We start from the raw sequence: 14267 nt of genomic DNA on the forward strand, positions 1-14267 counted from the left end.
AGGAAACTCTGTTTTTAGCTTCATTTTCTTATCTGTTTTTAGATAAGTTTTACTTAATTAGTTCTTATAAGAGTTATGAGAAAGAAATTTCAGGATATCAAGGGATGAGAGCCAATTAAAGTTTTTTGTAGATGTTTCTTTGATGTCTTACCAGGAACACTATTGTACAACATTCATATATTATTCAAAAGATTTCAGCAACCTGCTAATGAAGTTTCTCTGTTTTGTTTTATTTTGTTGAAAGTTGAAGTTGCGCTCTACTCCCATTTTTGGCAGGGGTACATTTAAGTATAAAGAAAAGTTTTTTCCCATTAAAATCCATGGTTGTTTCATTGGACTTCCCTGGTGGTGCAGTGTATAAGAATCTGCCTGCCAAGGCAGGGCACATGGGTTCAACCCTGATCCAAGAAGCGTCTACATGCTGCAGACAACTAAGCCTCCATGCCACAACTACTAAGCCCGCGCTCTAGTGCCTGTGAGCCACAACTGCCAAGCCCATGTGCTGCACCTTGCTGAAGCCCTAGCACCCAGAGCCTGTGCTCTGCAACAAGAGAAGTCCACACATCGCAACTAGAGAGTAGCTCCCACTCTTCACAACTAGAGAAAGTCTGCACAAAGTAACAAAGACCCAGTGCAGTCAAAAATAAATAAATAAAATTATTTTTTAAATGCTTTCAAAAATCAATGATAATTTCATAAAGATAAAGTGCTCCAACCTCTGTTTTTAATGTCACTTTAAGCTGAAACAAACAGTGGTACTCCTTTGGTGTAGATTCAATGTCAGACACTTTCTGTTGTCTTCTAGCAACATTAAAATAGGAAACAAGAATGAGATAGTATATTTTTGCAGTGTCTAATTATTCTTTCTATGTGTGAAAGATACACATAGATTGATATGATTCATGGATAATAGAAAACAGGCACAATTTATCATGTTTATATTCTACAAGGAAAAAAAAAACATATACTGTTTGACAAATGTTGAGGTGTTGAGGGCATTTTTGCTCTATAACAGAAATTTTGACAAGATTTCCAGACCATGGCTTATAAGTGAAAATGAAATATGATAAATTACTCTCAAAAATAGTAACACACTGGAAGAATATATTCTAAAATAACCAAATGAAATACAGTTTTGGATTATAATGTCTGTAGGTCCTTGAATAGAACCAGTGTGGTCTTTCTCAATAAAGAGCTGTTTTTTTCAACTCATGCATGGACATATTTTCACTCAAAAAATAAAAAGCTCTTCTCTCTATTTGTTGGTTTCCTGGAGATGAAACTAGTCAGTAGGGCAGAGTGGGCTTTCAGAATCAATACAAAATTGTTAATATCATTTTTTAAAGGTTTGGTGACATTCATGAACGTTTGCAAACTCAGATTATTTACTCTATGAAAACCGTACTGAGAAACCTATACTACAGAAATTAAAGCAACAATGTTTGTGAAAGCATAAAACTAGTTTCTTTATTTAGCATTCTCTAGAGAAACAAAAAATTAACACACACCCATATGGCCACCAATAAACAATTTTTTGAAGAAACTGTATGATACCTAATATTAAGGAGTATTATGCATGTATGAAAAAAATAAAACCATTAATATATAAAGATGTTCTACTATATTATCAAATTTGTAGAACTCAAAAATTAAGCATATTCATACCAAGAAATGCAAACAGTCTTCACCATTTATTAAATTTAAATAAAGTTCAGTCCAGCAGTAATATCACATAGACCTCTCAGCATAGTTAGAATGTATGTAAATCCACTTTTCTTCACCATAATTTTATCAAAGCTCTTTTCAGCTCACTGTTCCTCAGACTGTAGATCAGTGGATTCAGCAGAGGTGTTAAAAGTGAGTAAGACAAGGACATCAGCTTCTTGGTTTCTGGGGAGTAGCCAGATTTAGGTTGTAAGTAAGTCATACTGGCTGTGCCATAGAAGAGGGTAACAGATGTGAGATGGGAGGCACAGGTGGACAAGGCCTTTTGCCTCCCAGTGGTTGATGGCATCTTCAGGATGGCAAAGAGAATTCGAATGTAAGACAGAATTATCAACATGAAAGGAACCATGATAATCAAAATGGTGCCAGTGAAGGCATAGATTTCAAACAAAAATGTGTCTGCACATGCCAGCTCTAGCACTGCTGGAGTTTCACAAGAGATGTGATTGATTTCACTGGGGCCACAAAAGGGAAAACTAGAAACCCATGTTGTTTGCACAGTACCTAACATGAAACCCAAAGTCCATGAGCCTGTAACTAATTTCATAAAAACTCGTTTGTTCATAATCATTGGGTAGCTCAGAGGAGAGCAAATTGCAGCAAATCGGTCATAAGCCATTGCCCCTAGGAGAAAACATTCAGTCCCACCAAAAAAAAGAATAAAATACATCTGTGCAAAGCAGCTCACAAACGAAATTGACGTTTTTTCATTGGAGAGAACCACCAGCATTTCGGGCATAATGACTGCACTGATACTAACATCCACCACAGACAGGTTTTGGAGGAACAGGTACATGGGAACACGCAGGCTCTGTTCCAGGCAGATGACAACTATAATGACGACGTTTCCTATCAGTGTCAGCAGATAAATAATCAAGAAAATCCCAAAGAGCTGCCCTTGGAGTTCAGGAAAGTTAGAAAAGCCCAAGAGGATAAACTCAACCACAGAGCTTTGATTTTGCCTTTTCATTTTAATAGTGGAGCATATTTTGCATTTACGGGCATAGTATATAAATTATGAAGTCACAATTCAATAGCTATGTTTTCATTCAACCCTAGATATTCTTAAGAGAAGATAAAAAGAGGAACTCATTCTGACAGAAATTCGGTTTGGCAATTTTGGAGAGTGGACAATTATTCAAATTAATGAATCTTTTCCCAAAAAAGGAGGAAGTGAAGAAGTCTGTCTCAGAAATCTTGTCTGAAAAGTACAAAATAATATCAAAATTCTTTTCCAACTTGTGTAACTTGAAAATGAAAATAGTCTTAAAACAAATGTTTTATAAAGTATAGAAGTCAACAACTGGAAAAACATACCCATGAAATTTTTTATAAGTCTAATAATTCAAAGATACAACACAGTGAATTGTTATTTATTATAACTATTTGTCTAGTTCAAAATCCCTTTTGTGATTTGGTTAAATATGAAAACTCTGCAGAAAAACAAAAAGGGACTTGTGTTTCAGATCTTAGGTGGTCTGTAAATAATGTGAAATGACTTCAGTTTACTGATTTTTTCATAGACTGTGAAATAATAGTCAATTATCTTGCAATTGGCCTTCATAGAAAATATTCAGGGTTAATTCTTTATGGTTCATCTTTGTCATGATGATTTAAGAAAAGTCCAATTTTGATCATTCTGAAATTGTGATTTAAATGTGTTTTTTCTCTCTATTTTTTCTCTTTTACTCTCCTTCTCACCAAGAAGTTAATCATTAATTATTCAACAAACACTGATTGAATACCTACCATTTTCTAGGCTCAGTAATCTCAGGTACACATTTAATCCCACAACTCAACAAAGAGCTGGAAACACTACACAAAATAACATTCTATCCTTGTCTCAGTATTCTCTAAGTCCTAGCTCTATCTTTGTCCATTGTCCATTACCATCAATTGTCAAAAAGTTCATCTAGGCTTTTCCATAACATCTTACAGAAAAGATATATATATGGATTTAGATTATACATATAAACATGAACTCTAACTCCCTCACTAAACTATTAACTCCAGGAGTCAAAGATTTTTATTATTTTTTGCTATACTCACAATGTCTATAACAGCCTCTGGCCCATAATAAATGTTAAATCAACTTTGGATGAATAAAGGAATAAAAAATGAAGAAAATCCAAAAAACCTTTAAGGAAAAGAGAGTCTAAAAGGAAAGTGCACAACACTTTTAGGAATCAGAGGTGATAAATGCTTCAGACATTCCAGTGAGGTATGGATTACTTCTGATTTGGGACAAAGTTCAAAGAAATATAATCATACAATGTCATCAGTGGGAAGTACCTTAGGTGAGATAAAGAAAACAAAAGGAAAAGAGATGACCTGCTCGGATCAAAGGTTTTTGATGACAACTTAGCATCCCATTGAAGGCCTACTGGCCATTGTATGGTGACTTGAAAATCATCAGGAAGATGATGTGGAACCCAGAAGAAGAGAAGGAAACAGCAAGGTGAAGACATTTAATGTCTTGGGTGAGGATCAGTAGGACATTAGTAGACACTAGAAGGCAAGTTGATTTGTTCTGAATAAATCATCATTAAAATTGAATGTCTGTATTAACCATAATAATTATGTTTAGAATATAAAAATCACCTAAAATTAAGAAAATATACTCACAAGATCAAACATTTAAAATAAATTTATAAGAAAGAATAATGTGTATTCAGTGCCAATATTTAAAAGTGGATGGACTTTGAAATTAGAAAATTTAGAGTATAATATAAATAAAATGAAAACTTTTTAGGACTGATTTTAAGCATGTTATGGAACAAAATGTGAGTGGTAAAGAGCAAGTGACCACAGATGTTCCACAATATTCAACTAAGACTATAATGCTCTCTTGATAACTCACTGACACAAAATACTTGAGCAGATCACTCCCTCAGGTTTCATCCTTACAATGGAAAAAAGTAGGTGTTGGACTTGTTAAACAAGTTCCCTTCCAGTTGCAAACTTCTAAGATTTTATTTTAGTGCATGCAAAGTACTTGACACTTCTAATTATTGCCTGAACCTTTCTCTGAAGTGGGGAGAAAAATAACTTGACCAGCATCAACATCAGTTTACTGACTCAAACGTTTCATCTGTGTCTAGTGATTCCTGAGCACTGAGACATCACTTCAACAGCATCTCCAACTATCGGTGGAAGATGAACTACAAATGGAACACCCACTAATGAGCACACAGCAGAATTTTCACTTTCTTACCTATTGAATCTATCAATTTAAAGTTCACACTACATTGTCAGAAGTTCCACCTCTAGTCAAAACCCATTTCCTCATAAATACAATTCAGTGATTCAGTGTACTGATGCTAGAACATTATATGGCATTCAATCATATGCCCTGGAGAACTCATCCCTGGAGAAATTAGAATTACTTTATACATGCTTTCTTGTATTTCTGCATAACTAAAGATACTTGAACTTGGGCCCCTCAGGTGAGAAATCTCCGGGGGACTAACCTGGAGCACCACTCCCTCATATTCCTACAGGGACTAAACACCTCCTTACACAAGAAACTCAATTTCACCATGACATCTCCCAATAGCAAGTAGAAACAGAGGCTGAAAAAAGTTGTAAATGTGAAAGAAGAGAGTGGCGGGATAAGGGTGTGAGCAAAGGCAGGTAAACCAGAGTAGGACGATAATTGGATGGAATGTATATTTTGTGCAGTGATGAGAAACAAGTTAAGGCAAGCAGATTAAAGCCTCTTTGTAATAAGTCTGGATGCCAAATCCCCAGCCCTATTCAAGAAACTTTGATCATTTGTATGACAAATACAGTCACTAAAATATTTTTACCAAAAATGTCACTACAATCAACATCACAGATAGATCTTTTAAACTAGGAGTCAAAAGCTAGAATAGTTTGTATATTGTGAACAAGTCATTTAACTTCTCTGATTCTATTGCTTCCTCTGTAAAACAAACATAACAGTAACATTACATATTCCAGAAAAACATCTACTTCTCCTTCATTGACTGTGCTAAAGCCTTTGACTGTGTGGATAACAACATACTGGAAAATTCTTCAAGAGATGGGAATACCAGACCACCTTATCTGCCTCCTGAGAAACCTATATGCAGGTCAAGAAGCAACAGTTAGAACCAGACATGGAACAACGGACTGCTTCAAAATTGGGAAAGGAGTACATCAAGGCTGTATATTGTCACCCTGCTTATTTAATTTATATGCAGAGTACATCATGCAAAATGCCAGGCTGGATGAAGCACAAGCTGGAATCAAGATTGCTGGGAGAAACATCAGTAACCTCAGATATGACACCACCCTTATGGCAGAAAGTGAAGAGGAACTAAAGAGTCTGTTGATGAAGGTGAAAGAGGAGGGTGGAAAAGCTGGCTTAAAGTTCAACATTCAAAAAGCTAAGATCATGGCATCCAGTTCCATCACTTCATGGAAAATAGATGGGGAAAAAATGGAAACAGTGACAGACTTTATTTTCTTGGGCTCCAAAATCACTGGACAGTGACTGAAGCCATGAAATTAAAAGAGGCTTGCTCCTTGGAAGGAAAGCTGTGAAAACCTAGTCAGCATATTAAACAGCAGAGACATCACTTTGCTGACAAAGGTCCGTCTAGTCAAAGCTATGGTTTTTCCAGTAATCATGTATGGATGTGAGAGTTGGACTATAAAGAAAGCTGAGCACTGAAGAATTGATGCCTTTGAATTGTGGTGCTGGAGATGACACTTAAGAGTCCCTTGGAATGCAAAGAGATCAAACTAGTCAATCCTAAAGAATATCCACCCTGAATATTCATTGGAAGGACTGATGCTAAAGCTCCAATACTTCGGCCGTCTGATGCAAAGTATCGACTCATTGGAAAAGACTGATGCTGTGGTAAGACTGAAGGCAGGAGGAGAAGGGGACAACGAGGATGAGATGGTTGGATGGCATCACCGACTCAATGGAAATGAGTTTAAGTTTAATCTGGGAGTTTAAGTTTAAGTTTAAATAAGTTTAAATGAGTTTAATCTGGGAGATGGTGAAGGACAGGGAAACCTATTGTGGTGCAGTCCATGGGGTCACAAAGAGTCAAACACGAATGAGCAATTCAACAATAACAACAACATTACATAGGAGAATCAAGGATTCACGGATCATCCTAAATTGATCTAAACAACTAAGGAGACCACTGGCTCAGTCCCAGCAGAGTAAATAGATGCCTGAATCTGTAGGCGTAGCTTTTCCAGAACTAGGCGATGTGGTCAAAATGCAGCTTACCTTTGTCTACTTCTCATCACTGCAGGTTTTTGAAGCAGGTTCCGCCTTCAAAAAAGCTTTTTCAGGACTTCCTTGGTGATCCAGTGGCCAAGACTCCGTACTCCCAATGTGCCGGAGTCCAGCTCCAGCAGCCAGGGATTCAACTTGAAGTGGGGGATGGTGTCGGCGAGTAACTACGCAGCCTCTCAATTTTCTTGGACTGCGCATTTATTTCAAGTTTAAGATTTTCTTTTATACTTTTACAAAAGCATTAGGTCAGAGGTTTGACATTTTCAGTTCCCCCTCACCCAGATTTATTATCTCCATAAATCATTGTTGCCCTTCAAACAGAGTTCCTGCTTCAGCGATTCTCTCAGAATCAGCTTTACCATCTATTATCTACTTCCTCTTATGTGTCCTATAGTTAACTTGTGATTACATTGTAACTCATGCTACATTCCCTAGTTTATTTCTTATCTTTCTAAACCCTGTTTGCCCCTAACATCCTGAGCTCACTATCTCTTAAAAAGGCTTCTAGCTATAGTATCTCTAAAATTCCTAACCTCTATAAGCTATAGTAAAATATTCTAACATTACATTACAACATTCCTTAAATCTTTAACTTCTAACTATTTTAATTATTTCTAAGCCCTAAATTCAGTAAACTCCTTTGCCATAAACATTTTCCTTACAAATAGGCTTCAGATAGCAATCCCTCCCATGGCCTCAAGCTGCAGCCTATGTGCTCATCCTGGAACAGTCTTTTGTAAAAGTCCTTAAACAAAGGTCAATGATTAACTTTATGAATTATTCTCTGAGCACAGTTGCAGAAGACTTTGTGCCTTCTCATGCTCCTCTCAAGAACAATAAGCACTTTAATATTCATTTTCGGTCAACTCAGCTGAGGAGAGGAAAAAACAAGTCAGAATCACAAGGTCTAACTCCTTCATCCCGGGTCCGTGCTGCGGGACCTAGAGAGGGGGTTGGGGCCATGCCTCCATTTTGTCAGTAATGCCTAACGTGGCTCCCAACATCTCCCCCTTTTTTATTTTTTAGAGCATAGGTATGAAACTCAGTAGATACAGCAGAAACACTTTGGTTGAGTATTCTGAAAAGGCATGGGGCTATTACACAAATCAGAACTAACAGGCATAAGCACATGGCCACGTTAATCATTATTGTAGAAAAGGATCCATGGGAAAGATACCCCTCCATATTTTCAAAGAGGGAATTAGAAAGCCATTCAGAAGAAAAGTCAAACTCCACCTGCTTCATATTATGAATATCCTGATGTAACTTAGAAATATCAATACTAAAATCTGAATGATTCCAGATGCCTAAAATATGATTCCTAATGTGTTCCCAAGGGTGCATGGACTCATTCACTTGTAGAGGGGTAACGCACATCCATTTAAATTCAGCATGGCACCTTAGAGACAATTTAATTTTTAAGTTTGTAATTTCTTGCCCCATAAGCGGAATTGATTCTTCTAAAGCATTGACCTTATCTTCTATTTTCTTATCTATAATTTCCTGTGTAGTAAGAGCTACAGAGACATTTTTGGACAGATGATTGACAAACAAGGCAGTATGCACTTCTTTTGACAGGGCAACAGCAGAAACCGTTAACTGATGCAATTGTGGCAATCAAGGCAGTTATTCCCACAACCAGAGCTCCAATGAATCTCTTGGGTCAAGAAATTAAGCTATTAAATTCATGTAAAACTTTCAATGCATAATCATCAAACCACTGTCCCTCTAATTTCACAGGAACCATCAAATATGGTGGTTGCTTTACAATCATCATAGCCTTATAATTACTATAATCATTTCCATAAACACAATTTGATATAAAACAATTCACACATTTGATGTTATAAACAGTTTCTCCTTCAAAAACTCCCAAATCATCCCAATTTCTGGCCCTCAAAAAGGCATAGGGAGAATGCATGCAGGGCCATACAATATATCTTTGTTCATTTAAAGGTCTATGTAAAATCACAGGTGCCATAGCAGCCAATGCTCTCCATAATTCAAGCTGTATGAGACCTGTTCCACCGAAACTCACTAAAGGAGGAAACCATCCATTAACATGCCATCTAATAATTGCTAAAGGATACAGGATAAATGAATCATTCCATATGGATCTATAAGGTTCTTTAAAAATCAAGTTCAATCGTTGATCCAAACGATAGGGGCTCCCCCATTCGATCAGAAAATGTCTGGTGGCAACAATGGGAATAGGTGACCTAAGAGCATACAAGCATTCTTTCCAACAAGGAAAGCCAGAAGTTCTGCTTATGCTTTCCCAGACCTTCAGTCCTTGTTCATCAGAGTCTGGAGTGGGGAGTGCACAGCTCAGATAGTCCTTTAAATGAGGGGCTGCCTTTTTTAAGGCATCAAATAATCTTTCTTGCGCCCCCAGCATCAGCAGCTGTAAAGACCAAAAGTCTCTCTTGCCATCGCTTCTCAGAGAATCAGTAAGCATGCCTTGCAAGGAAATGCTAACGCATCCATTCAAAACTGGAGCTGCTCCTTGTAAAGAGGAAGATATGGCAAAGCAAATAGGTGGATAAACAGACACGCCTGAAAAATTGAAGGGAGTGCTGACCACTGTTTTAACCTTATTAGGATAGATGAAAGCCCTGCACAAAAGATGAGTATCATTAACAAAAACATGAATGGGCTCATTCATCCAATCAACAGGCTGGAAAGAAGGTGGATTAGGCAAATAGGCCCAATGAACCTTTTCTGTGCTGGAAGGCCTCAGCTGACAAGCCAACATAGCAAGCATAGCCACAAACATTACCATAGGAGTGGCCTCATATCTCCCCCTTTCTATTAATTCTTCAGCCTGCTGAGTGAGATGTTTTAGCTGGCCCCAAGTTGGTACCATGATGGAGGTGGTGATGAGGTGGAGCAGACACCAATGCAGGGGAGCTGGGTTTTATCCCTGCTCGGGGAGAAAGATCCCACATACTCGACCTAAAGATTCTGCATGTCACAACCAATAGATCCCGCATGCTGCAACTAAGACCTAGCACAGTCAAACAGTTTTTATTTTAAATGAAGCTTTCTCCTCCTGTCAGCAATAGGTTTCCAACAACACTTAGAGATTCACTCTCTTTAATCTGTATCCAGTGGGAAATATACTATTAATAATTATTCTGCTTGTGTGCCATCTGTGTTTCTGATACTCTAAAGATGGAAATCAATACAAGCAGCACATCTTGGAAGACAAAACCAATAATCCCATTATTGCAACAAGGAGAATTAGATGCAGAAGACATGCTACTATACATTGAAAACCCTAAAGACTCCACACAAAAACTACTAGAACTGACAAATTCCACAAGGTAACAGGATACAAGCTTCCCACTTTTGTGGGAAAATGTCTGTTCAGGTTCTTTGCTTCTTTTAATTGAATTATTAAGGGTTTTCTATTTATCTGTATGAGCTCCTTATTTTTTTTTAATATTGACCCCTCATCAGATAGATGGGTGCAAATATATTCTACCACTCCATAGGTTGTCTGTTTGTTGATCATTTCTTTGACTATGCAGAAGTTTTTTAATTTGATGTTCAATGTCAATGAAATTTTTCCCTGTTTTTTTCTTGGAGTTTTACATTCTCAGGTCTTGTGTTGAGTCCATTTTGAGTTAATTTTTGTGAGTAGTGTAATACAGAGTTCCAATTTCATTCTTGCATGTGACTATCCAGCTTTCAGTATTATTTATTGAAGAGACTATCCTTTTCCAGTGGAGCATCTGGGCTCCCTTGTAAAATAATGTGTTCATAGAGGTGAGGATTTATTTCTGGGGTCTCAATTCTATTCCATTGGCTTATATGTCTGTTTTTTATGCCATTACCATACTGTTTTGATTGCTATAACTCTGGAATTTAGTTTGATACCAGGAAGTGTAATGCCTCCAGCTTTGTTCTTCTTTCACAGGATGCTTTGGCTACTTGAGGTCCTTTGAGATTCCATATACATTTTAGGACTGTTTTTTCTATTTCTGTGGAAAATGTCATTGGAATTTTGATAGGGAATGCATTGAATTTATCATTTTGGGTAGTATGAACATTTTAACAATACCAGTTCTTATGATCCATGAACAAGGCATATTTTTCCATTTGTTTGTGCCTTCAATTTCTTTTACCTATGTCTTACAGTATTCAATACATAGATATTTCACCTCCTTGGTTAGATGTATTCAAGTATTTTATTGTTTTTGATGCTATAGTAAATGAGATTTTCTTTACCTCCTTCTCAGATGGTTTGTTCTTTGTCTACAGAAATATAACTGCTTTGTGAATGTTGGAATGGTATCCTGCAAGTTAAATGATTTTGCTAATTAGTTATAATAGATTTTTGCTGGAGTCTTTGGATTTCCCATATATAAGATGATGTCATCTGCCAACAAAAACAATTTTACTTCTTCCTTTCCAATTTGGATGCCTTTTATTTATTTATTGTCTAATTGCCCTGGCTAGGAAATGGCAACCCACTCCAGTGTTCTTGCCTGGAGAATCCCAGGGATGGGGGAGCCTGGTGGGCTGCCATCTATGGGGTCGCATAGAGTCGGACACGACTGAAGCGACTTAGCAGCGGTAGCAGCAGCAGGACTTCAAATACTGTATTGAATAGAGGAAGTGAGAATAGGCACCCTTCATTTATTCCTGATCTTAAATTTTTATCATTGAACGTGGTGTTACCTGTAGGCTTGTCATATAAGAACTGTATTATGTTGAGGTACATTTCTTCAATACTCATATCGTTGAAGGTTTTTATCATGAAAGGATGTTGGATTTTGTCAAACCTTTTTCTACATCTCTAGAGATTTTGATGTGGTTTTTACCTTTCATTTTATTAATGTGGTATGCCACATTACTGACTTGCATATGTTGAATCATTTTTGCATCCCAGGAATAAATATTGATAATGGTGTATAATATTTTTAACATGCTGTTGAGTTCAGTTTGCAAGTAATTTTTTGAGATTTTTTTACACTGATATTCATCAGGGATATGGCTTTTAGTTTTTAGTTTTTTATTCTTGAAGTTGCTTTATCTGGATTTGTTATCAGGATAATACTGACAGGTAAAATGAGCTTGGGAGTGTTCCCTCCTCTTTAATTTTTAGAAGAGTGAAGGTTGCCATTTAATTTTTCATTAAATATTTGGTAGAATCTACCAGTGAATCCATCTGATTTGGGGCTTGTAGGAAAACTTGTAGGAAAGTTTTTGATTACTAACTCAGTTTCCTTACTAGTAACTGATATATACAGATTTTCTCTATGATTCAGTCTTGGTAGATTGTATGTTTTAAGGAAGTTTTCCACTACTTCTAGATTGTTCAGTGTTGGCTTAGAATTATTCATAGTAGTCTCTTATAACTGAAATATATTCGTATGATATCATTTATAATGTCTCCTCTTTCATTTCTGATTATATTTATTTGAGTCCTCTTTTTCTTCATGAATCTAGATAAAGGTTTGTCAATTTTATCTTTTCTAAAAATCAGCCCTTTATTTCATTGATCTTTTCTACTGTTTTCTTATTCCCTGTTTCACTTATTTCTGCTCTCATATTTATTATTTCCCTTCTTATACGAACTTTGAACTTATTTTATACATCTTTTTCTAGTTCCTTGAGGGGTAATGTTAGTTGTTTTGTCTGATATAAGTGTAACTATCATTGCCTTCTTTGGGTTACCATTTGCTTGGAATATTCTTTTCCACTTCTTCACATTCAGCCTAGGTGTGTCATTAAAGCTAATATGAGTCTCTCGTAGGCCTCCATTCAGCCATTCTGTGTCTTTGATTAGAGAATTTAATCCATCTACATACATTTAAAGTATTTATCAATTGGTAACTTATTATTGCCATTTTGTTTATTATTTCTGGACTTTTTGTAGTTCCTTTGTTCTTTTCTTCCTCTCTTGCTGTCTCCTTTGAGATTGATGACTTTTCCTGGTGATATGCTTTGGTTTCTTTGTCTTAATCTATTGTGTTATCTTTGTGGCTAGTTTTTCTAGCCACAGAGTTTTTCTTTGTGGCTAGTACAAGGCTTACAATATATATAAGCTTACTATATATATAAGAAATATAACGTCCTATTTTAAGTTGGAAACAACTATGACAGCATACAGATATTATACTTTTACTTCTCTGCTCTCACATTTTAGGTTTGGATGCCAAAGTATACCATTTTTATACTGTGTATCCAATAAAAAATGGTTGTGGTTATAGTTATTTTTAATAAGAGTTGAAATTGATTCATAGATCACCATTAGTATATTGGAGAATCTGAAGTTTACAATGTACTTAACTTCATTTTTGTTTTTTATATTATGTTCACATTGTCAATATCCTTTCATTTTACCTTAAATAGCTCCCCTTAGATTACTAATTCAAATGGTAATGAACTCCCTCATTTTGTTTTTCTGGGGGAAAATAAGTCTTCTACATTTGTGAAGGATGCTTTGCTGGGTACTCCTATTTGTCAGTGTTTTCTTTTTTTTCTTCTTATAATATTTTGACTATATCATCCCATTCTCTCCTGGCCTGCAAAGTTTCTATTGAGAAATCCATCTTAAGTGGAAAACCTTTTATGTGTCAAATCACTTTCTCTTGCTTCTTTCAAAATTCTCTTTGTCTTCAAATCTTGACAATTTCATTATAATGTGTCTTGGTCAATTCTTTTCCAGCTCAACCTATTTGGGTACTTTTCATCATCATGAATCTGGCTGTTCATTTCTCTCCCTAAGTTTGAAATGTTTTTAGCCATTATTTAATTAGACTTCCTGTTGATTTCTCTCTCTTTTCTGTTATTTCTACAACATATATTTCAAATGATAGTCTTTTGAGAAATTTTGGAACAACAGAGACAGAGCCTGTTGGAAGAATTTGTATATGCCTGTTTAATGTCCTACTGAAAAGTATATAACATTCAAATATTATTCAAACTAATTTTAAATATTTGATGATGAAATTTCATTGTGAAAATCCAATCAATTTTATACCTACATTTCTGATTTTAATAGAGGTAGCAATTAAAAAACATTTTTTTCACAATTGAGTGACAGCTTGGAATGGAAATAATGTATTACCTTTTCATTATCATTCCAAGAGCAGAAATTAAGGACTGTAAGAGCTCATATGATGTAGATTCAATAAATGGTCCCTCTTTATTCACTGATAGAAACATTCAAATATGAAGCAAGCATGAAATGTTTCAAATATTGTAATTTGGGATATAATTCATGCTGAGAAAGACCACAGTAGTGATGTGACTCAAGAATCATTGAAAA

The 14267-nt window shown here is 35.9% G+C and overlaps 1 protein-coding gene across 1 annotated transcript; it reads right to left on the bottom strand.

Moving 5' to 3' along the window:
* Positions 1-1777: 1777 nt before the first annotated feature.
* LOC112579665 (olfactory receptor 10A6) lies at positions 1778-2943 on the bottom strand. Its single transcript, XM_025266598.3, has one exon. The coding sequence runs from the start codon at positions 2693-2695 to the stop codon at positions 1778-1780; it is 918 nt and encodes a 305-aa protein (XP_025122383.3). The 5' UTR covers positions 2696-2943.
* Between the last annotated feature and the right edge of the window lie 11324 nt (positions 2944-14267).

This window comes from Bubalus bubalis, chromosome 16, assembly GCF_019923935.1.
Source record: "Bubalus bubalis isolate 160015118507 breed Murrah chromosome 16, NDDB_SH_1, whole genome shotgun sequence".
NCBI lineage: Eukaryota > Metazoa > Chordata > Mammalia > Artiodactyla > Bovidae > Bubalus > Bubalus bubalis.